The sequence below is a fragment of the Acartia tonsa genome, chromosome 2 (genome assembly GCF_053477335.1).
Source record: "Acartia tonsa isolate MP-2025a chromosome 2, ASM5347733v1, whole genome shotgun sequence".
Classification (NCBI taxonomy): Eukaryota; Metazoa; Arthropoda; class Copepoda; order Calanoida; family Acartiidae; genus Acartia; species Acartia tonsa.
In genome coordinates this window covers 57,693,221-57,707,085 of record NC_137261.1, presented here as the reverse complement: position 1 = coordinate 57,707,085, position 13,865 = coordinate 57,693,221, and the positions used below count along the sequence as shown (strand labels likewise).

Genomic DNA, 13,865 nt, shown 5'->3' with positions numbered 1-13,865 from the left:
ATGAAAAAAGTTCATAAACTAAAATGAACATACTGACTTCTAAAAGTCTTACACAGTTTTAAGAAAAATGGCAGATTAAATGAAAAGCTTATTAACATGGATGACACCCATAAAAGCAAAGCTCCGAAACGGTAGGACAAACGAACATTAACACTTGTAAAGTGTCGGAACTGATTATTTGATCACATGAAAATTTGTTGTTAAATAAGTTAAAAATCGACATGTTTAAAATGGACGTATGGACATTCTGGTAACGATTATAGAATTGCTACGCTTTTAAAATCGTACCTAACTACTACAGGAATCACTATGCAAAGTTTGGAATTAAAGGAAGCATGCAAGAAATACCACGCTTTAACTGCTGAAAGACTGCCACAAGTAGACCAAATACCCCAAATTTGAAGCCTTCAGCTTCTATAACAAAAAAGTTCTAGGCATTTTAAAATGATATTTTATGTACAATGGAAATTTTGAAAGAATTGCAATGCTCATGTTGAAAACTTTAAAATTAAACTACGTGGCCTAGAAACAAAATTATAAGCTTATTTTTGTCATAAATTTAGGTTTCCAGTAACTAATCATATTTTTACAATAAAAATACCCATTTTTATAGTCAAAATCATTTTAAAAAATTAAGTTTTACTTGCGTTGTACCGAATGTACTGTAGCCAATCAGAAGGCTGAATCAGCTTAACAACCAATCACAGCTAAGCTTGTATTAGTTTACCCCTTTGTTTCCGCTATGATTTTCGTTTAAAAATGCAACTTAAATCGAATTTTTTTCATAGATTTTGACTATGAAATGTGGTGTTTTTATTGTAAAAATGTAATCAGTTACAGGCAATCTAAGTTTCTGACAAAGATAAGGTTATAATTTTATGTCTAGGCAACGTAATTTAATATTGTTTTTTCTTTTATGAGCATTGGAAATCTTTCAAAAATTCCATTGTACATAAAATGCTATTTTGAAATGCCTAGAACTTTTTTGTTATTGAAGCTGAAGGCTTATAATTTGGGGTATTGGGTCTTCTTGTGGCAGTCTTTCAGCAGTTAAAGCGTGTTATTTCTTGCAGGCGTCCTTTAATATGATAATTCTAACCTTTTTAAATTAACGAAAAGAGCTAACTGTCCGTAACGTACGGACGGATGGTTGCTCGACTCTGATAGTGAAAAGCTGCGCCTCTAAAAAGAAGAATATAATATAACGTTTAACCTAATTTTGAACATTTACATATCCCCCCATTTGTTGTGTTGATATTCTGTGCTCTTTGCTGTGATATGTTCCTTTTATTGCAGCAGATTTGATCTGTAATAGCCATTAAAAAGTGTAAATGGATGGCTGGGTGTAATATGGTATATATTATCTCTATTCCAGTTTGGCTTCAAAACCGATCAATATCCGCTGGATTAGAACCGGTTCTCGGTCATACTGACAAATCATGTAAAGCATCGTATTACAGAAATTTTCTATGAATATTAAAATGAAAATCTTAATATCAAAACCAGTTTTGTCTTCGGCCCCTCGGGGTTCATTAAACTTGTTTTAGTCTTACAATTTTTTATTTTAGTATCTGCGGAAAGCTGTCTATAATACGATGCTAAAAATAACTAATATTATCTCTTCTCTCTCATATAATAGGCATTGCATAATTTTATCTCATTATTATTCCTTCTTTCTTTCAAATCATTTTTAAAAGCAAAGCTGTTCTTTAATGTTTATGATGATTCCTGTATATTCCTAGAACAGTTGGGCACAAATTAATGAAGCGTAGCTGCTCCATAATCATTACAAGAAGGGACTTATGTTTATTTAAGCATTATTACTTTCATTTTGTAATATTTATTCTTAGGACTATTAGGCACAATGTTATAGGCGAACCATTTTTATACATAAATCCTTTTTTATAGATTTATACAGAATTTTTGTTCAGACTTTTAAATTATGTTGAATTATTACTCTATATTCTTTATGTTCGTTTGTCTGTCTTAGGGTCTGATATTTTGATCTTTTATGGATGTTGTCATTCTTGTTTATGGTAAAATGAATAGCGCTTTATTCCATAAGAATTTGTAGGTTCCCATTTAAGTTTTTGTTAAACAAAAAAATTGTGACTGTTCAAGGAATGAAGTTTTTCTAAAAAAGGTCAAGGTGTGATATTATAAAAAAAGGCATTCATGTAAACAAACCTTATAATAGAAACCACTACTTCCGGAATAATTATTATATTTTGTAACATTAACACAAGATCAAATTAGAATTATTATGTTGGATAGGTTACATCCCTATCTGAATATTTTATTAATGCATTTTTATGCAGACAGGGAGGGGACATTGGAAAGTTTATTGCAGGAGTCTCAAAGTTTTATAATAACATTTTCTTATTCTTTGGCAACAACTTTGGGGACTTTTTAATTTTGATTGGTTGGTTCTTTAAGTTAAGTGTCCAAACGTTTCAACTATTAGTTGTAATCTACATATGTGTTAGTTTTGTGTATCATCGTTGGGGATGTACATCAATTTATCAACCATTGTCTTATCCCTTTAGATCCCTGATTTTTATGAGTGTGTGACACATTATGTGGTTCTTGGCCATCTTTTCTGTAATATCACCGTAAAATATTAGCTTTGTCTAACCAAACATTGTATTGTGATTAGAATTGAACTGTTTTGCCCCAGGAACCACCTTCTTTTATTCTAATCCTTTCCTTTTTAAAAATGCAACTCCTCATTCCCATTCACAATCAGGGTTGAAGAAGAAAATAATTGAGGTGAAAATAAGTTTTTTTGTACACATCCAATGTTCAAATATAAATTGAGTTATTTAGTTAATTCTGAAAACTATTGATACAACATTATTCTAGAGATCCTCCTGGCAGTTATATCTAAAGTGATAAGGCAGTGGTCGATAAATTGATGTACATCCCCAAGGATGATACATAAAGTTACCCCTTAAGTAGATTACAATTAATGGTTGAAACGTTTGGACACTTTACTTAATGTTCCAAGACCAACCAATCAGAATTCATTTAAAGTCCTCAAAGTTGTTTGGCCAACGAATAAGAAAACGATATTATAAAATTAGTCTAATAAACAGCCCATTGTCGTTCCCTCAAACAAACTAAAATGCCCAATTTTAAATAGGGACCTAGTGTTTTTATAATTTTTCCCCCCAGTATGGCTTCGAAACCGATTATATCCACTGGATTGAACCGGTTCTCATCAATTCTGAAAAATCATATATTTATAGCATAAAGACAGCTTTCCAGGAATATATTAAAATAAATAATTATAAGATTAATAACAGTATTGTTGTCCCGAGCCTTCGGTCCATCGGGCTTAACAAAAATGGTTTTAATCCTATAATTTTTCTATCCTCGGAAAGTTTTCTGTAATACAATGCAATAAATAACTATTTCTAGATAATTTTGAAAGAAGGCGTATCAACTTTTTCACTTTTTATTTAAGATAGCTAGCCGGTTCTTTTAGTAAGTAGTAGAGGTAAAATTTTTCATAGAATTCAGATATGCAATCGGTTTTTTTGTAGACCTCTTATTTTTTAAGTAATTTAAGTTTTTTAAAAAAATAATTAAGTCGGTTTTAAGGTACTAAAACGCAACAAAATAAAAGAAGAAAATGGCCAGTATGAACAAAAATAGTAAGATCTTTAATTAGACACCTTACTTTTAAAATTCTGTTGAGTAATTATTGAAGAAATCAATTTTTTTTAACCTCGGTTTAATCAAAACTTTGAAGTAAAAAGCTTAACCTCAAAACCTCAACCAATAGAATTGACAAAAAAAAAGGATAATGTTCATAGAATATATACAATAGATACTATAATGAAAATAGTGATACTTACATAACATGTAAAGAACGAAAAATTATGAACAAATATGCTTCAATCTGTTTATAAACTTCAAAACAATGCAGTTAAAAATGCTTTATTGTTTCTTGTGTTTAAAAAATATCTGTTACATTTTATGTATATTTATTTAGGTTTATTTCAAGTTTCAAGTTTTCAAGTTGTTCAACCCTTTAAAGCCGAAAATTATGATTCTTAAAATAAACTTATATTTTTTATTATAGTTTTATAAAACTTTTTCAATTTAGCTTACAATGGATTCATAATATTTTTCTGATTCTAAGGTTATATAAGTATTTTTTATGCCTGTGGAAGATTATATTTTACTTCGAAGTTTTGATTAAACCGAGGTTAAAAAAATTGATTTTTTCAATAATTACTCAACAGAATTTTAAAAGTAAGGTGTCAAATTAAAGATCTTACTATTTTTGTTCATAATGGCCATTTTCTTCTTTTATTTTGTTGCGTTTTAGTACCTTAAAACCGACTTAATTATTTTTTTAAAAAACTTTAATTACTTAAAAAATAAGAGGTCTACAAAAAAAACCGATTGCATATCTGAATTCTATGAAAAATTTTACATCTACTACTTACTAAAAGAACCGGCTAGCTATCTTAAATAAAAAGTGAAAAAGTTGATACACCTTCTTTCAGTTGAATAATTTTAGGTGCCAAATGGCCAATTCTTTGATTCCTTGCATTGGTTAACCTTTTCCCTTTTTCTATGTTTCATAACTACTCCCCATTTCCGTGACACAGCAACCCCCATTAATTTTTCTTTCCATCAACAAAACTTAATTTAAAAACTGCAGGTGTTTCTTCGTTTCCTGCATCATTTTTTATATAAAAACCCATTTTGGTTACAAAAAAAGTTGAAATTACAAGGAAAAATAGTGAAAATACTTTATGTAAGTTGATTTTTTCCCTTCTTGAAATAGGTGACGAATTGTAAGAGAGATAAATTATAGCATTACCTTAACACACAGGCTAAGGAAGAAGGGGAATTAGCTTGTAAATTATACTGAACTTCAAAGTTTTATAAACACATTCTCTCATTTGTGGGCTTTAAAATTTGTTTTTTTTTACTAAACCCTCATCTGGTTGTATAAAGGAATAGTGTCCAAGAATCGCAAAGTTTCATAAGAATTTATTTTTGAGGTATTAATATTTTCAAAACTATATTTTAGTATATATTATTATTAGGTAATGTCATTATCATTATCAAGGAAAAAGAAAAAAAATATACGAGTCTCTAAGGGGGACTATGTACGAACGAGAGCAAGTGAGTTCAAGCACCTTTCATCAGTGATGTTAGGCATTTTTTTTTGGCTGATAAAACTTGGTTTCTGTTCTATAGGGGTAATTGAATGAAAAAAGTTAAGGCCTACCATAGTCTTGCCAAAAATTATTGAACATTTATTTATATTTGAGTCAATTTCTTTGACATATAAACGTTAACTTTTTTGATGTAAAAATATATATTTAGCAAAAGGGGTTGTAAATCGTAATAATGTTAACAGTTTGATTAATGTTCTTTTTGGATTTTACAGCATTTGATGATTATTTTATTTTGCATTTTGACCTGAACAAAACATTTGATGATATATCATCAAAAATCTATTTTTTTGTATTTCTCAATATTTAGCATAAATGAGTTATTTTATGCTAAATATGAATATATTTGAATTCCAAGGTAATATATGCGATAGCTATTCATATAATACGTAGGGATCCAGGTAGTTGTCTGTTTATTCATCTATATTTATACATTTATTGCAGGCTGGCCGGCTGATCTTGACGAAGTGCACCAGTGTTCTGCTGAAACTATTTCCAGTGACGAGACAGAATGAATTTGACAAGAAGAAAATCAAGGGAAAGAAAATTAATAAGATGAAGAAGAAAATTCAAGAGAATGATGACAGAAAGGTTGGTGGGCCAATGCCAATATAATTTTTTCTCGTATTCATTCGAATCCGGTGGATAGGAACCGGTTCTCATCCATACGAAAAAACTATGTCTAGCATCGTATTATATCCAGCTTTCTACGAAAATAAAAATGTACAATCATAAGATTTAAATCAGTTTTTTTAGCCGGTGCCTTCGGCACCCCGGGGCTAAAAAAACTAGTTTTAATCTCATAATTGTACATTCTATATCCGCGGAAAGCCGTTTATAATACGATGCGAGAAATAACTATTCTGAAATACTGAGTATCTTATTATATAAAGTAGATTTTTTTTTGTCTAAAGCATAGGATTTCAATAATTACATAACTGATTGAGTTCTCCTTTTAATAGAAGCTTCACTGTAGGTCCTGGAATGGTATGAAGCTATTTTATTGTTTTAGAATTAAGCCTTGGGGTGGATTTAGCATATTTTTTGCTTCCTTCTTACTTCTCTAAATATAGCGCCCCTAGATGCTAGAGGACAATCCGTTAGTTCATCTAAAAGCAAAGTTGCTAAGTTAAGAAAAATTGTAGGTACATCATAAAAAAAGGTTTTGATATGGATGGAAGTTTTAAAGACTAGTGGTTTTTATAGCTAGGGTCGCTTCTGAAGTTCTTATTTAGGAACTATTTTCGTCTTTCTATGAAAATATTCTTTAATTTATTTTGTTTAGGCGTGGGAATGTTTGATAGAGGACACTGCCAAATCTGTGATATATGTCAGACTACCTGCCTCCCTTGTTCAAGGTTAACATCTTAATTAACTTTTTTAAATCCAAGTTTTTCTGCATTCTGAGTTGATCTGAACGTCTGTTTTGGCATGTTAAAGTCGTTATTATTCTTTCAACTAGAAGGTACCATTGAACAAGGATGACAACATCCATAAATGCGAAGCTCCGAATTCACAAACAAACATTAACACTCTTAGAGTGTCAAAGCTTGATAATCATAATTTAAAGGTATGAACAAAATATTAAATAAACTTGTTGTAAAACTGCGAAAATACAGGATAAAGGACATACTTACATTTTTATGGATTAATTATAGAGACTGAATGTTTGATTGTATTATTGTTTGAGCTTCACTTTTGTAAATAATGTCATCCTTGTTACTTCTTTTATTTTATAACTCATGTGGATTAAGAGATAATAAAATAATCTGCAATTTTTATTTTAAAATACTTAAATAGGTATCCAAAGAAGTTGCATGAATGAATTGCAACTGAGAAATTTGAGTTATCTTATGGGGCTGGAACTCGACCTTTATCACCGTAACTTAGTGCGTTACCATTGCATTCAGCTACGACTAGGGGGAATGTTACGTACCATGTAACTGAATGACTTGTAGAGTGTCATAATTGAAAAATAAGAATAAAAATGTATAAATCAAAACAAAGTTGAAAGTAAATTTGTTGCAAAAGTGCTCGAATACAGGCTAAATAACATGCAGGGTGACCACTGTGTACTATATGTACTTTATGTACTATATAGTCAAAATTTTGTACTATATGGTACTATATGACAAACTAGGTACTATATGTACTATATGAGTAAAAATTTTGGTACTATATGAAATTTTTTTAATATTATTTTAAAACTTATTACCAACCTAAGTATTATAATATTGTTTGTAATATTACAATGTACTTTCAGCTCTAATACATACTAATATAGAGAGTAGTGATTTGGGTATGTGAAGTAAAATTATAAGCTTTGAAATATGCAATGACTCTTAAAATCACCTTGATCATATATTTTTTTGCTTCAATGATTTTTATTATTTCTTATAAGATATAAAACTCTTTTTGTTCTTCATATTTTTATGATTGCTGAAGCGGCTAAATACATAGGCTAAATTTTTAATTAGTGATTTTCCTGTATATTGCTAGATGACCAAGTTAGGTTAAGTAAAGAATGCCCTGCTGGGTTATGGTAGGACCTTGGAGGTGTATGTATAGTAGACTGACTCAAAATGCAAAAAAAATTGGCGCACTATTTTAACCCATTTCTTTTATGATATAATGACAATTGACACCAAAACAAGTGTTCTGGTAGCTTCTTTCAGCAATATGTCAATTTGATTTTCATAAAAAAAAGAATTTTTGTTATGGCTTTATACACCTTCCTGAATTTGCTTTGAAGAGTATATTAAAGAATTTAAAAAAACGATTTTTAAAGATTTTGATCATAGCAAGGGCTATCCTCAAAAGACTGACAATTTTGGATGTTTTAGCAAAATCAGCAGATTTTGAGTTTTTTAAAAGTCTTCTAGTGTTTGTTCTTCCACCAATTAAAAAAATTGTTTAATGCTCCCTCATCATTTCACAAAAACCTTATTATTTCATTTTAAAAAGTCCTCAGTTTTAAGGAAAACTATTTTTGTTTAAAATTACTAGAAATATACCATTTTTTGGGTGAAATTTCTTTTTTTTTTTTGCGGAGGGGTGGGTTGTTAAGGGGGATTTCCTATCACCTTTATTTGTTTTTTTTTCTCTGCGACTTCGCCCCACACTGTGCTTAAAACCACCACATGAACACATGAACAGTACAAATATTCTCTGAAGAGTAGAGCCCAATTAGTTCAGCAATTACTTTTTACTTACAAGAAAAAATTTAGTGGGGGATATCATTTTCTTTTTTTTTGAGGGGGTTAGGATTTACCAACCCCACAAAAATTGCTTAAAACCACCAAATGACCAGTATGTATATTCCCTGGAGAGTAGTGCCCATTCAGTTCAGCAGTTACCAAATTCTTAATCTTCAGACGGACAGACATCAAGCTTCTTTGTATTATAGACTAGCAGCTAAGTACCTAGATTCTAGGACATCCCAGGACATAATTCTGAAAATTAAATAGCCCAAAACCTACATACGACCTCAGTGAAGCTTACCTAAAATTGCTAACCCAATTGCTCAGTAGTTAATGAGATCCTAAGCTTCAGACATAAAACCCTTACTACTTTATTTAATAAGATATATAGGTACTATTTTTTAATATTTGGTACTATATGGTATTACTACATAATTAGTTAAAATTTTGGTACTATATGGTACTATATTAGTTTAAATTTTTTGTACTATATCAGGTACTATATGAAAATTTTTATGTACTATAAATGTACTATATATTTGTAAATTTTGAGTGGTCACTCTGAACATGCTTACATTTTTAGGAATTGATTATTGAGATGCTTTGCTTATTACATAGTACCTTGGTGTAATAGGAATTCTGATAACGGTTATAGAGTTGCCGTGCTTTCTAAATTGTTATAGGAATTAACAATTATAATATGTCTAAATTAACAAAAAGAAATAACCGTTCAGGACGGACGGCATTACGTACGGACGTATGACATTATTTAATTTTAGTAACTACCCCTTTGATTCCTAAATCTGGCGAATTCGCAAAAAAGTTTTGCATAATAATAGATTGAAAGAAAAGGCATTATTTTCTTGCAAAATCAATCTCTGTTAGATAAATTTTTAATGCCTTATTTGCATTTTACCTTATGTCATTTAAGAAAAAAAGTTCTCCTTTTACAAAATATTGATTGGTCTTTGGATTGCCAGCAGGGAGGGAGGGGATATTGGGGTGTTTATTATCTTAGTCTCCAAAGTTTTATAATAACGATATCTTATTCGTTGACTTAACAACTTTGGGGAATTAAATTGAATTTGGATTAGTTGGTTTATTAAAATAAGTGTCCAAACATTTCAACCACTAATTTTAATCTACAGAGCTTTCATTCGTTGGCTCTAAAACTTTGAAATTATTAATTGGATGCAACTTACATAGTATCAGTGTGCAATTTTTCCACTATTGATTTTAATACACTCACGGGGTAATTTTGTTAAATCTTAATTAATTGGGACTGTACAAGCTTATACCAACAACAAAATTAATTCGAAAAAAAATCATTAAACCTTCTCGTGATTTTCAGCTGTCGTTTGGAGGCAACACTTAGTAGAATTGACGACTTTTTTATCTGACCCCCAAACATTATTTTAGATTTATTTCGCTCGTTATTCTTGTAACTGTACAATCGTCTTATCCCTTTAGATCCCTGAGAAAGAAGTCTATAAATAAATATTTAATTTAGAGCAAGAGTTGAAGAAGGACACGAAGCTGCTCGGAGACATCCAGTTCAAGCTGAACAGACTCGCACTGGTTGAGATGCACTATGCCGTTGACAAGTATGTTATATTATCACAGTAGCAGGATGTCTATCTGTCCATCTGTCTGTACCTTAGGATATCCCGTGTGCATCCTGTCATTCGTATGTCCGTACGTCCTTTCGTCTAAGTAATTTAGCAAAAAAAAACTCCAATGGTTAAGGTAAAGCTAGTAGAATGGTTTTACTAAATGGTAATGATAGTACATCCGTCCGTCCGGGTAAGTTAAGATAAAGTATAGTAGGGTAAGAAGCATATTACCTGGGGTTTTTATTTTATATCTTACTAAATAGTTTCATGCTTTTCTTATTTTAGACTTCAAGACCCCAGTTTGGTGTACCCTTCGTTGATATCCACCCCCCAGATACCCTGGTCCCCTAGCACCCAGTGGGGGGCTACCCTGGACCCACAACTAAATGTGAAACAGAAAGAAGCTGTGCTGGCAATTACAACACCTCTGGGCAATCGGTTACCACCTATCCTAATTATAGGTATAATTTTGTTTATTAAAGATTTGATATTTTAGAATAACTCACAATACTTATCAAGAAATAAAGACTGTACAAAACTGGATTGTTAATCAGGTTTTTAAATGCAAGAAGTACTTTCCTTTTGAGGAGAAAAAATTGTAAAATTATGTCAAATAGTACCTAAAGAAGAAAGGACGTAAAGATTTTTTTTGATCAAGACAATATAAAAAAATTGATTTATTATTACTTGGATCTTACACCAGATTATCATTGTACTAAACTTGTAGCTGGCTAATATAACGACCATCCGCCCTTTTTGCCCCATCCCCTACCTTCCTACTGGATGAACGAACTGACCAATAAGTGATGTCCATGTTAGCATACTAAAGTGACAACAATTTTCCCCTTTTAGAATATCCCCATTAGGGTGGGTCGATTTTGGAATTTCACATTAGTAGACATTGGCAAGGGTTACTAGGCCAATATAAAACCCTGTGAAACTTGAAAGAGGTTTCTTAATCCAAAAACAACGGGCGCACAGTGGTCTATTTTGGCCTTTTGGTGGACATTTCACCTACCTCTACTCAAAGTCAATTTTCTCAGGAGCTTGTAGTTGATAGAATCGTTCAAAATAAAATTGTGCGCCTTATTATTTCCTAATACAACTCGTATATGCATCTAGAGAAGAAAAACAAAAGCCAACTGGCCTAGAAAATAATTTGAAACTTAGCTAAAATTTCATATTTTTAATTTTTTTTCTTAAGTCCTAGAGAGCCTAAATTCGATGTTTTAAAGCAAAAAAACATTTAAAAACCTTGAAGCATGAATAATTATTAGTGTAGAAATGATTATATAAAGGTAAATGATCTATCACCAAACTTTGTACAACATACATTTGATACAACTAATTGAAGTTTCTTCACCCTTATTTTACGAAGTTATTTTCTCTTAGAGAATTAATAATACTTAATGTAATCTAGTAATAAAAAACAAGGATAGGTTACTGGCAAAAATTATTTTATTGGAAAGGAATTTATCTAAAAATGTTGTTTTTGTGGTAACCCAAGTTGTTGCTTCTTATCACGAAATAAATACACAGGGATATGTTACTTGAAGACAATCTTTTTGGCTCCAAAAGAAAGTTTCATACAGCATGCAATTGCAACGAGGAAGGGGACATACGACCGTAAATTACACTGGTACCCAAAGTTTTATAAACACGTTATCTTGTTTGTTAGCCCAAAAACTTATTATTGAAATTGAATGGTTGGTTTCAAACTAGAAGTGTCCAATTTTTTTTACCAATAATAAAAGGGATGATTTTGTTCATCATTATTAGGAATGGATATCATTATTAATTAACCATCCATTGCCTAATCCCTTTAGATTACTTATTCAATAGTACTTAAATGGGAAGGAAAATGATTAAATTCGATAACTGAAAAGTCTGAGGCTTTGTTCCTTAGATGCCATATCTTTGACGAAAATAAAATTTCCAGATGGTTTTAGTCTAGCATTGGATATACTATTACTTGAATGTTACACCAGATTTTTATGTTCTCAAAAAAAAGGGAAACTCGCAGTAGACTGAAATAACTATACCCCCATCCCCCTCCTTTACCCCATCCCATCTCCTACTCGATAAATGAACTGGTAAATAAACGAGTTCCATGTTAGCAAGGGAAACTCTCAGCGGACTAAAATAACATGACCCCCTAATCCATCTCATTTACCGCATCCCATCTTCTACTCGATAAATGAACTAGCCAATAAACGAGAAACATGTTAGCAAGCTAAATTGACAACAATTTTTCCCCTGTCATAATATCCACGTATATTCTATATCCATTAGTCTAGCATGGACCCGAGGCTATAGCATAAAGGGTAATGCGTTTGCTAGTTTTTATTTTGTGTAAAACGTAATCATACTAGAGACGTTAAAAAAGGCTGCAGCTTTGTTAGGCACGTTACTTTTAGAGTATAGGCATTGTATTGCCCTTGAATTGATAAATGTAACAAGACATTTTTTATTGATATTATACCTACTAGTTTAACAATAAATCAAATTATTGTTCGAAAATCTGTTTTAGATATCTTACATAACAAACACACAAATTTAAACATTAATGTTATTATGTTATTGAGAAGAAATAAGTTAAAATGCATTTAAGATTAAAATTAACAAAGAATAAAAAATTTTTCTTCTTCATATATTGCAATTTTAGAGTTTACCCTATAAAGTTAAAGTTAAAATTTGAAATAAACCGGGCCCTGTAACAACCTAAACTAAACATCAAACTATAACATTATACCTGTATATTAACTTATTAAGAATACTATATGGTTTGGTGTGTTACGGGGCCCGGTTTTTGGTCAAAAACTTAAAAAACGTAAAATTATTGCCAAAATTTATTGCAAAAATATTTAGGAAATGACATAAAATTTTTTTAAAAACAACTATAAAATTGATGAAAAAAGTAAAAAATAAATCTAAATCCCCAGTTTCCTAATATATCATGTAATATTATGAATATAAATAGGTGAAGAAACTTCATTGTATCAATGCAACACTGAAAAAAAATATTTTTTCCAAAGATGGTGAAAATTCAAAAGGTAAAATTCATGACGTGAAAATAATCATGAACCTTCATGTTTCAAAGTTCATAATTCATCAACCAGTAGTTGAAAAGACAAAAACTCTTCGGTTTTATATGAGATATGGTATATATTTTCAAAATACATTATTAATTTTGAGGAATTCCAATGTTGATTTTTGGCGAAATGTCCGGCCTTAGACCACTGTGGGGCGCGCGAGGGGTATAAAATGTGCCTGCCCCCTTATAAAACCAAAAATTGAAATTTCTTCAAACACAGGCATGTTGCATATCAAAATGACCGCATTGAAATGCTGATTACAGATCTGAAAACCGTTTTAAGAATACTGATTTAGTCTGAAATGATTTTCAAATAACCTACCAAAATGAACAATTTTGACTAAATCAGCTGTTTTTAGGTACTTAATGAGATCTTATTCAAACTAGGAGTAATATTTTTCAAAACGGTTTTCAGATTCGTAATCAGCATTTCAATACGGTCATTTTGATATGCAACATGCCTGTGTTTGAAGGAATTTCTATTTTTGGTTTTATAAGGGGGTGGGCACTTTTTATACCCCCCGCGCGCCGGCAAACATAAGAGCCAAGTCAATTTTGAAACTTGAAAGTGGCTTATCATACATATATATGACTTCCACAACTTATGATAACAGTAAAATCTAAAAAAAGGGGGAAATGGACCCACCCTAATCCCCATATATTAATATTCTATATACATTACTATAGAGATAATGAGTGAAGATCAATGCTATCCTTACGGTCAGACCCTCCCTTCAAAAACCTATGCCCGCCTCTTAAA

At 30.9% G+C, this 13,865-nt stretch overlaps 1 protein-coding gene across 1 annotated transcript in view; it reads left to right on the top strand.

Moving 5' to 3' along the window:
• Positions 1-13,865, top strand: part of Helz (Helicase with zinc finger) — a 90,373-nt gene that overhangs the window by 8,091 nt on the left and 68,417 nt on the right. Inside the window, exons 10-13 of the mRNA XM_080151450.1 lie at positions 5,643-5,789; positions 6,484-6,556; positions 9,909-10,002; positions 10,297-10,472. Of these exons, the coding sequence (XP_080007576.1) occupies positions 5,643-5,789; positions 6,484-6,556; positions 9,909-10,002; positions 10,297-10,472 (490 nt within the window). The remainder of the gene's footprint in view (positions 1-5,642; positions 5,790-6,483; positions 6,557-9,908; positions 10,003-10,296; positions 10,473-13,865) is intronic.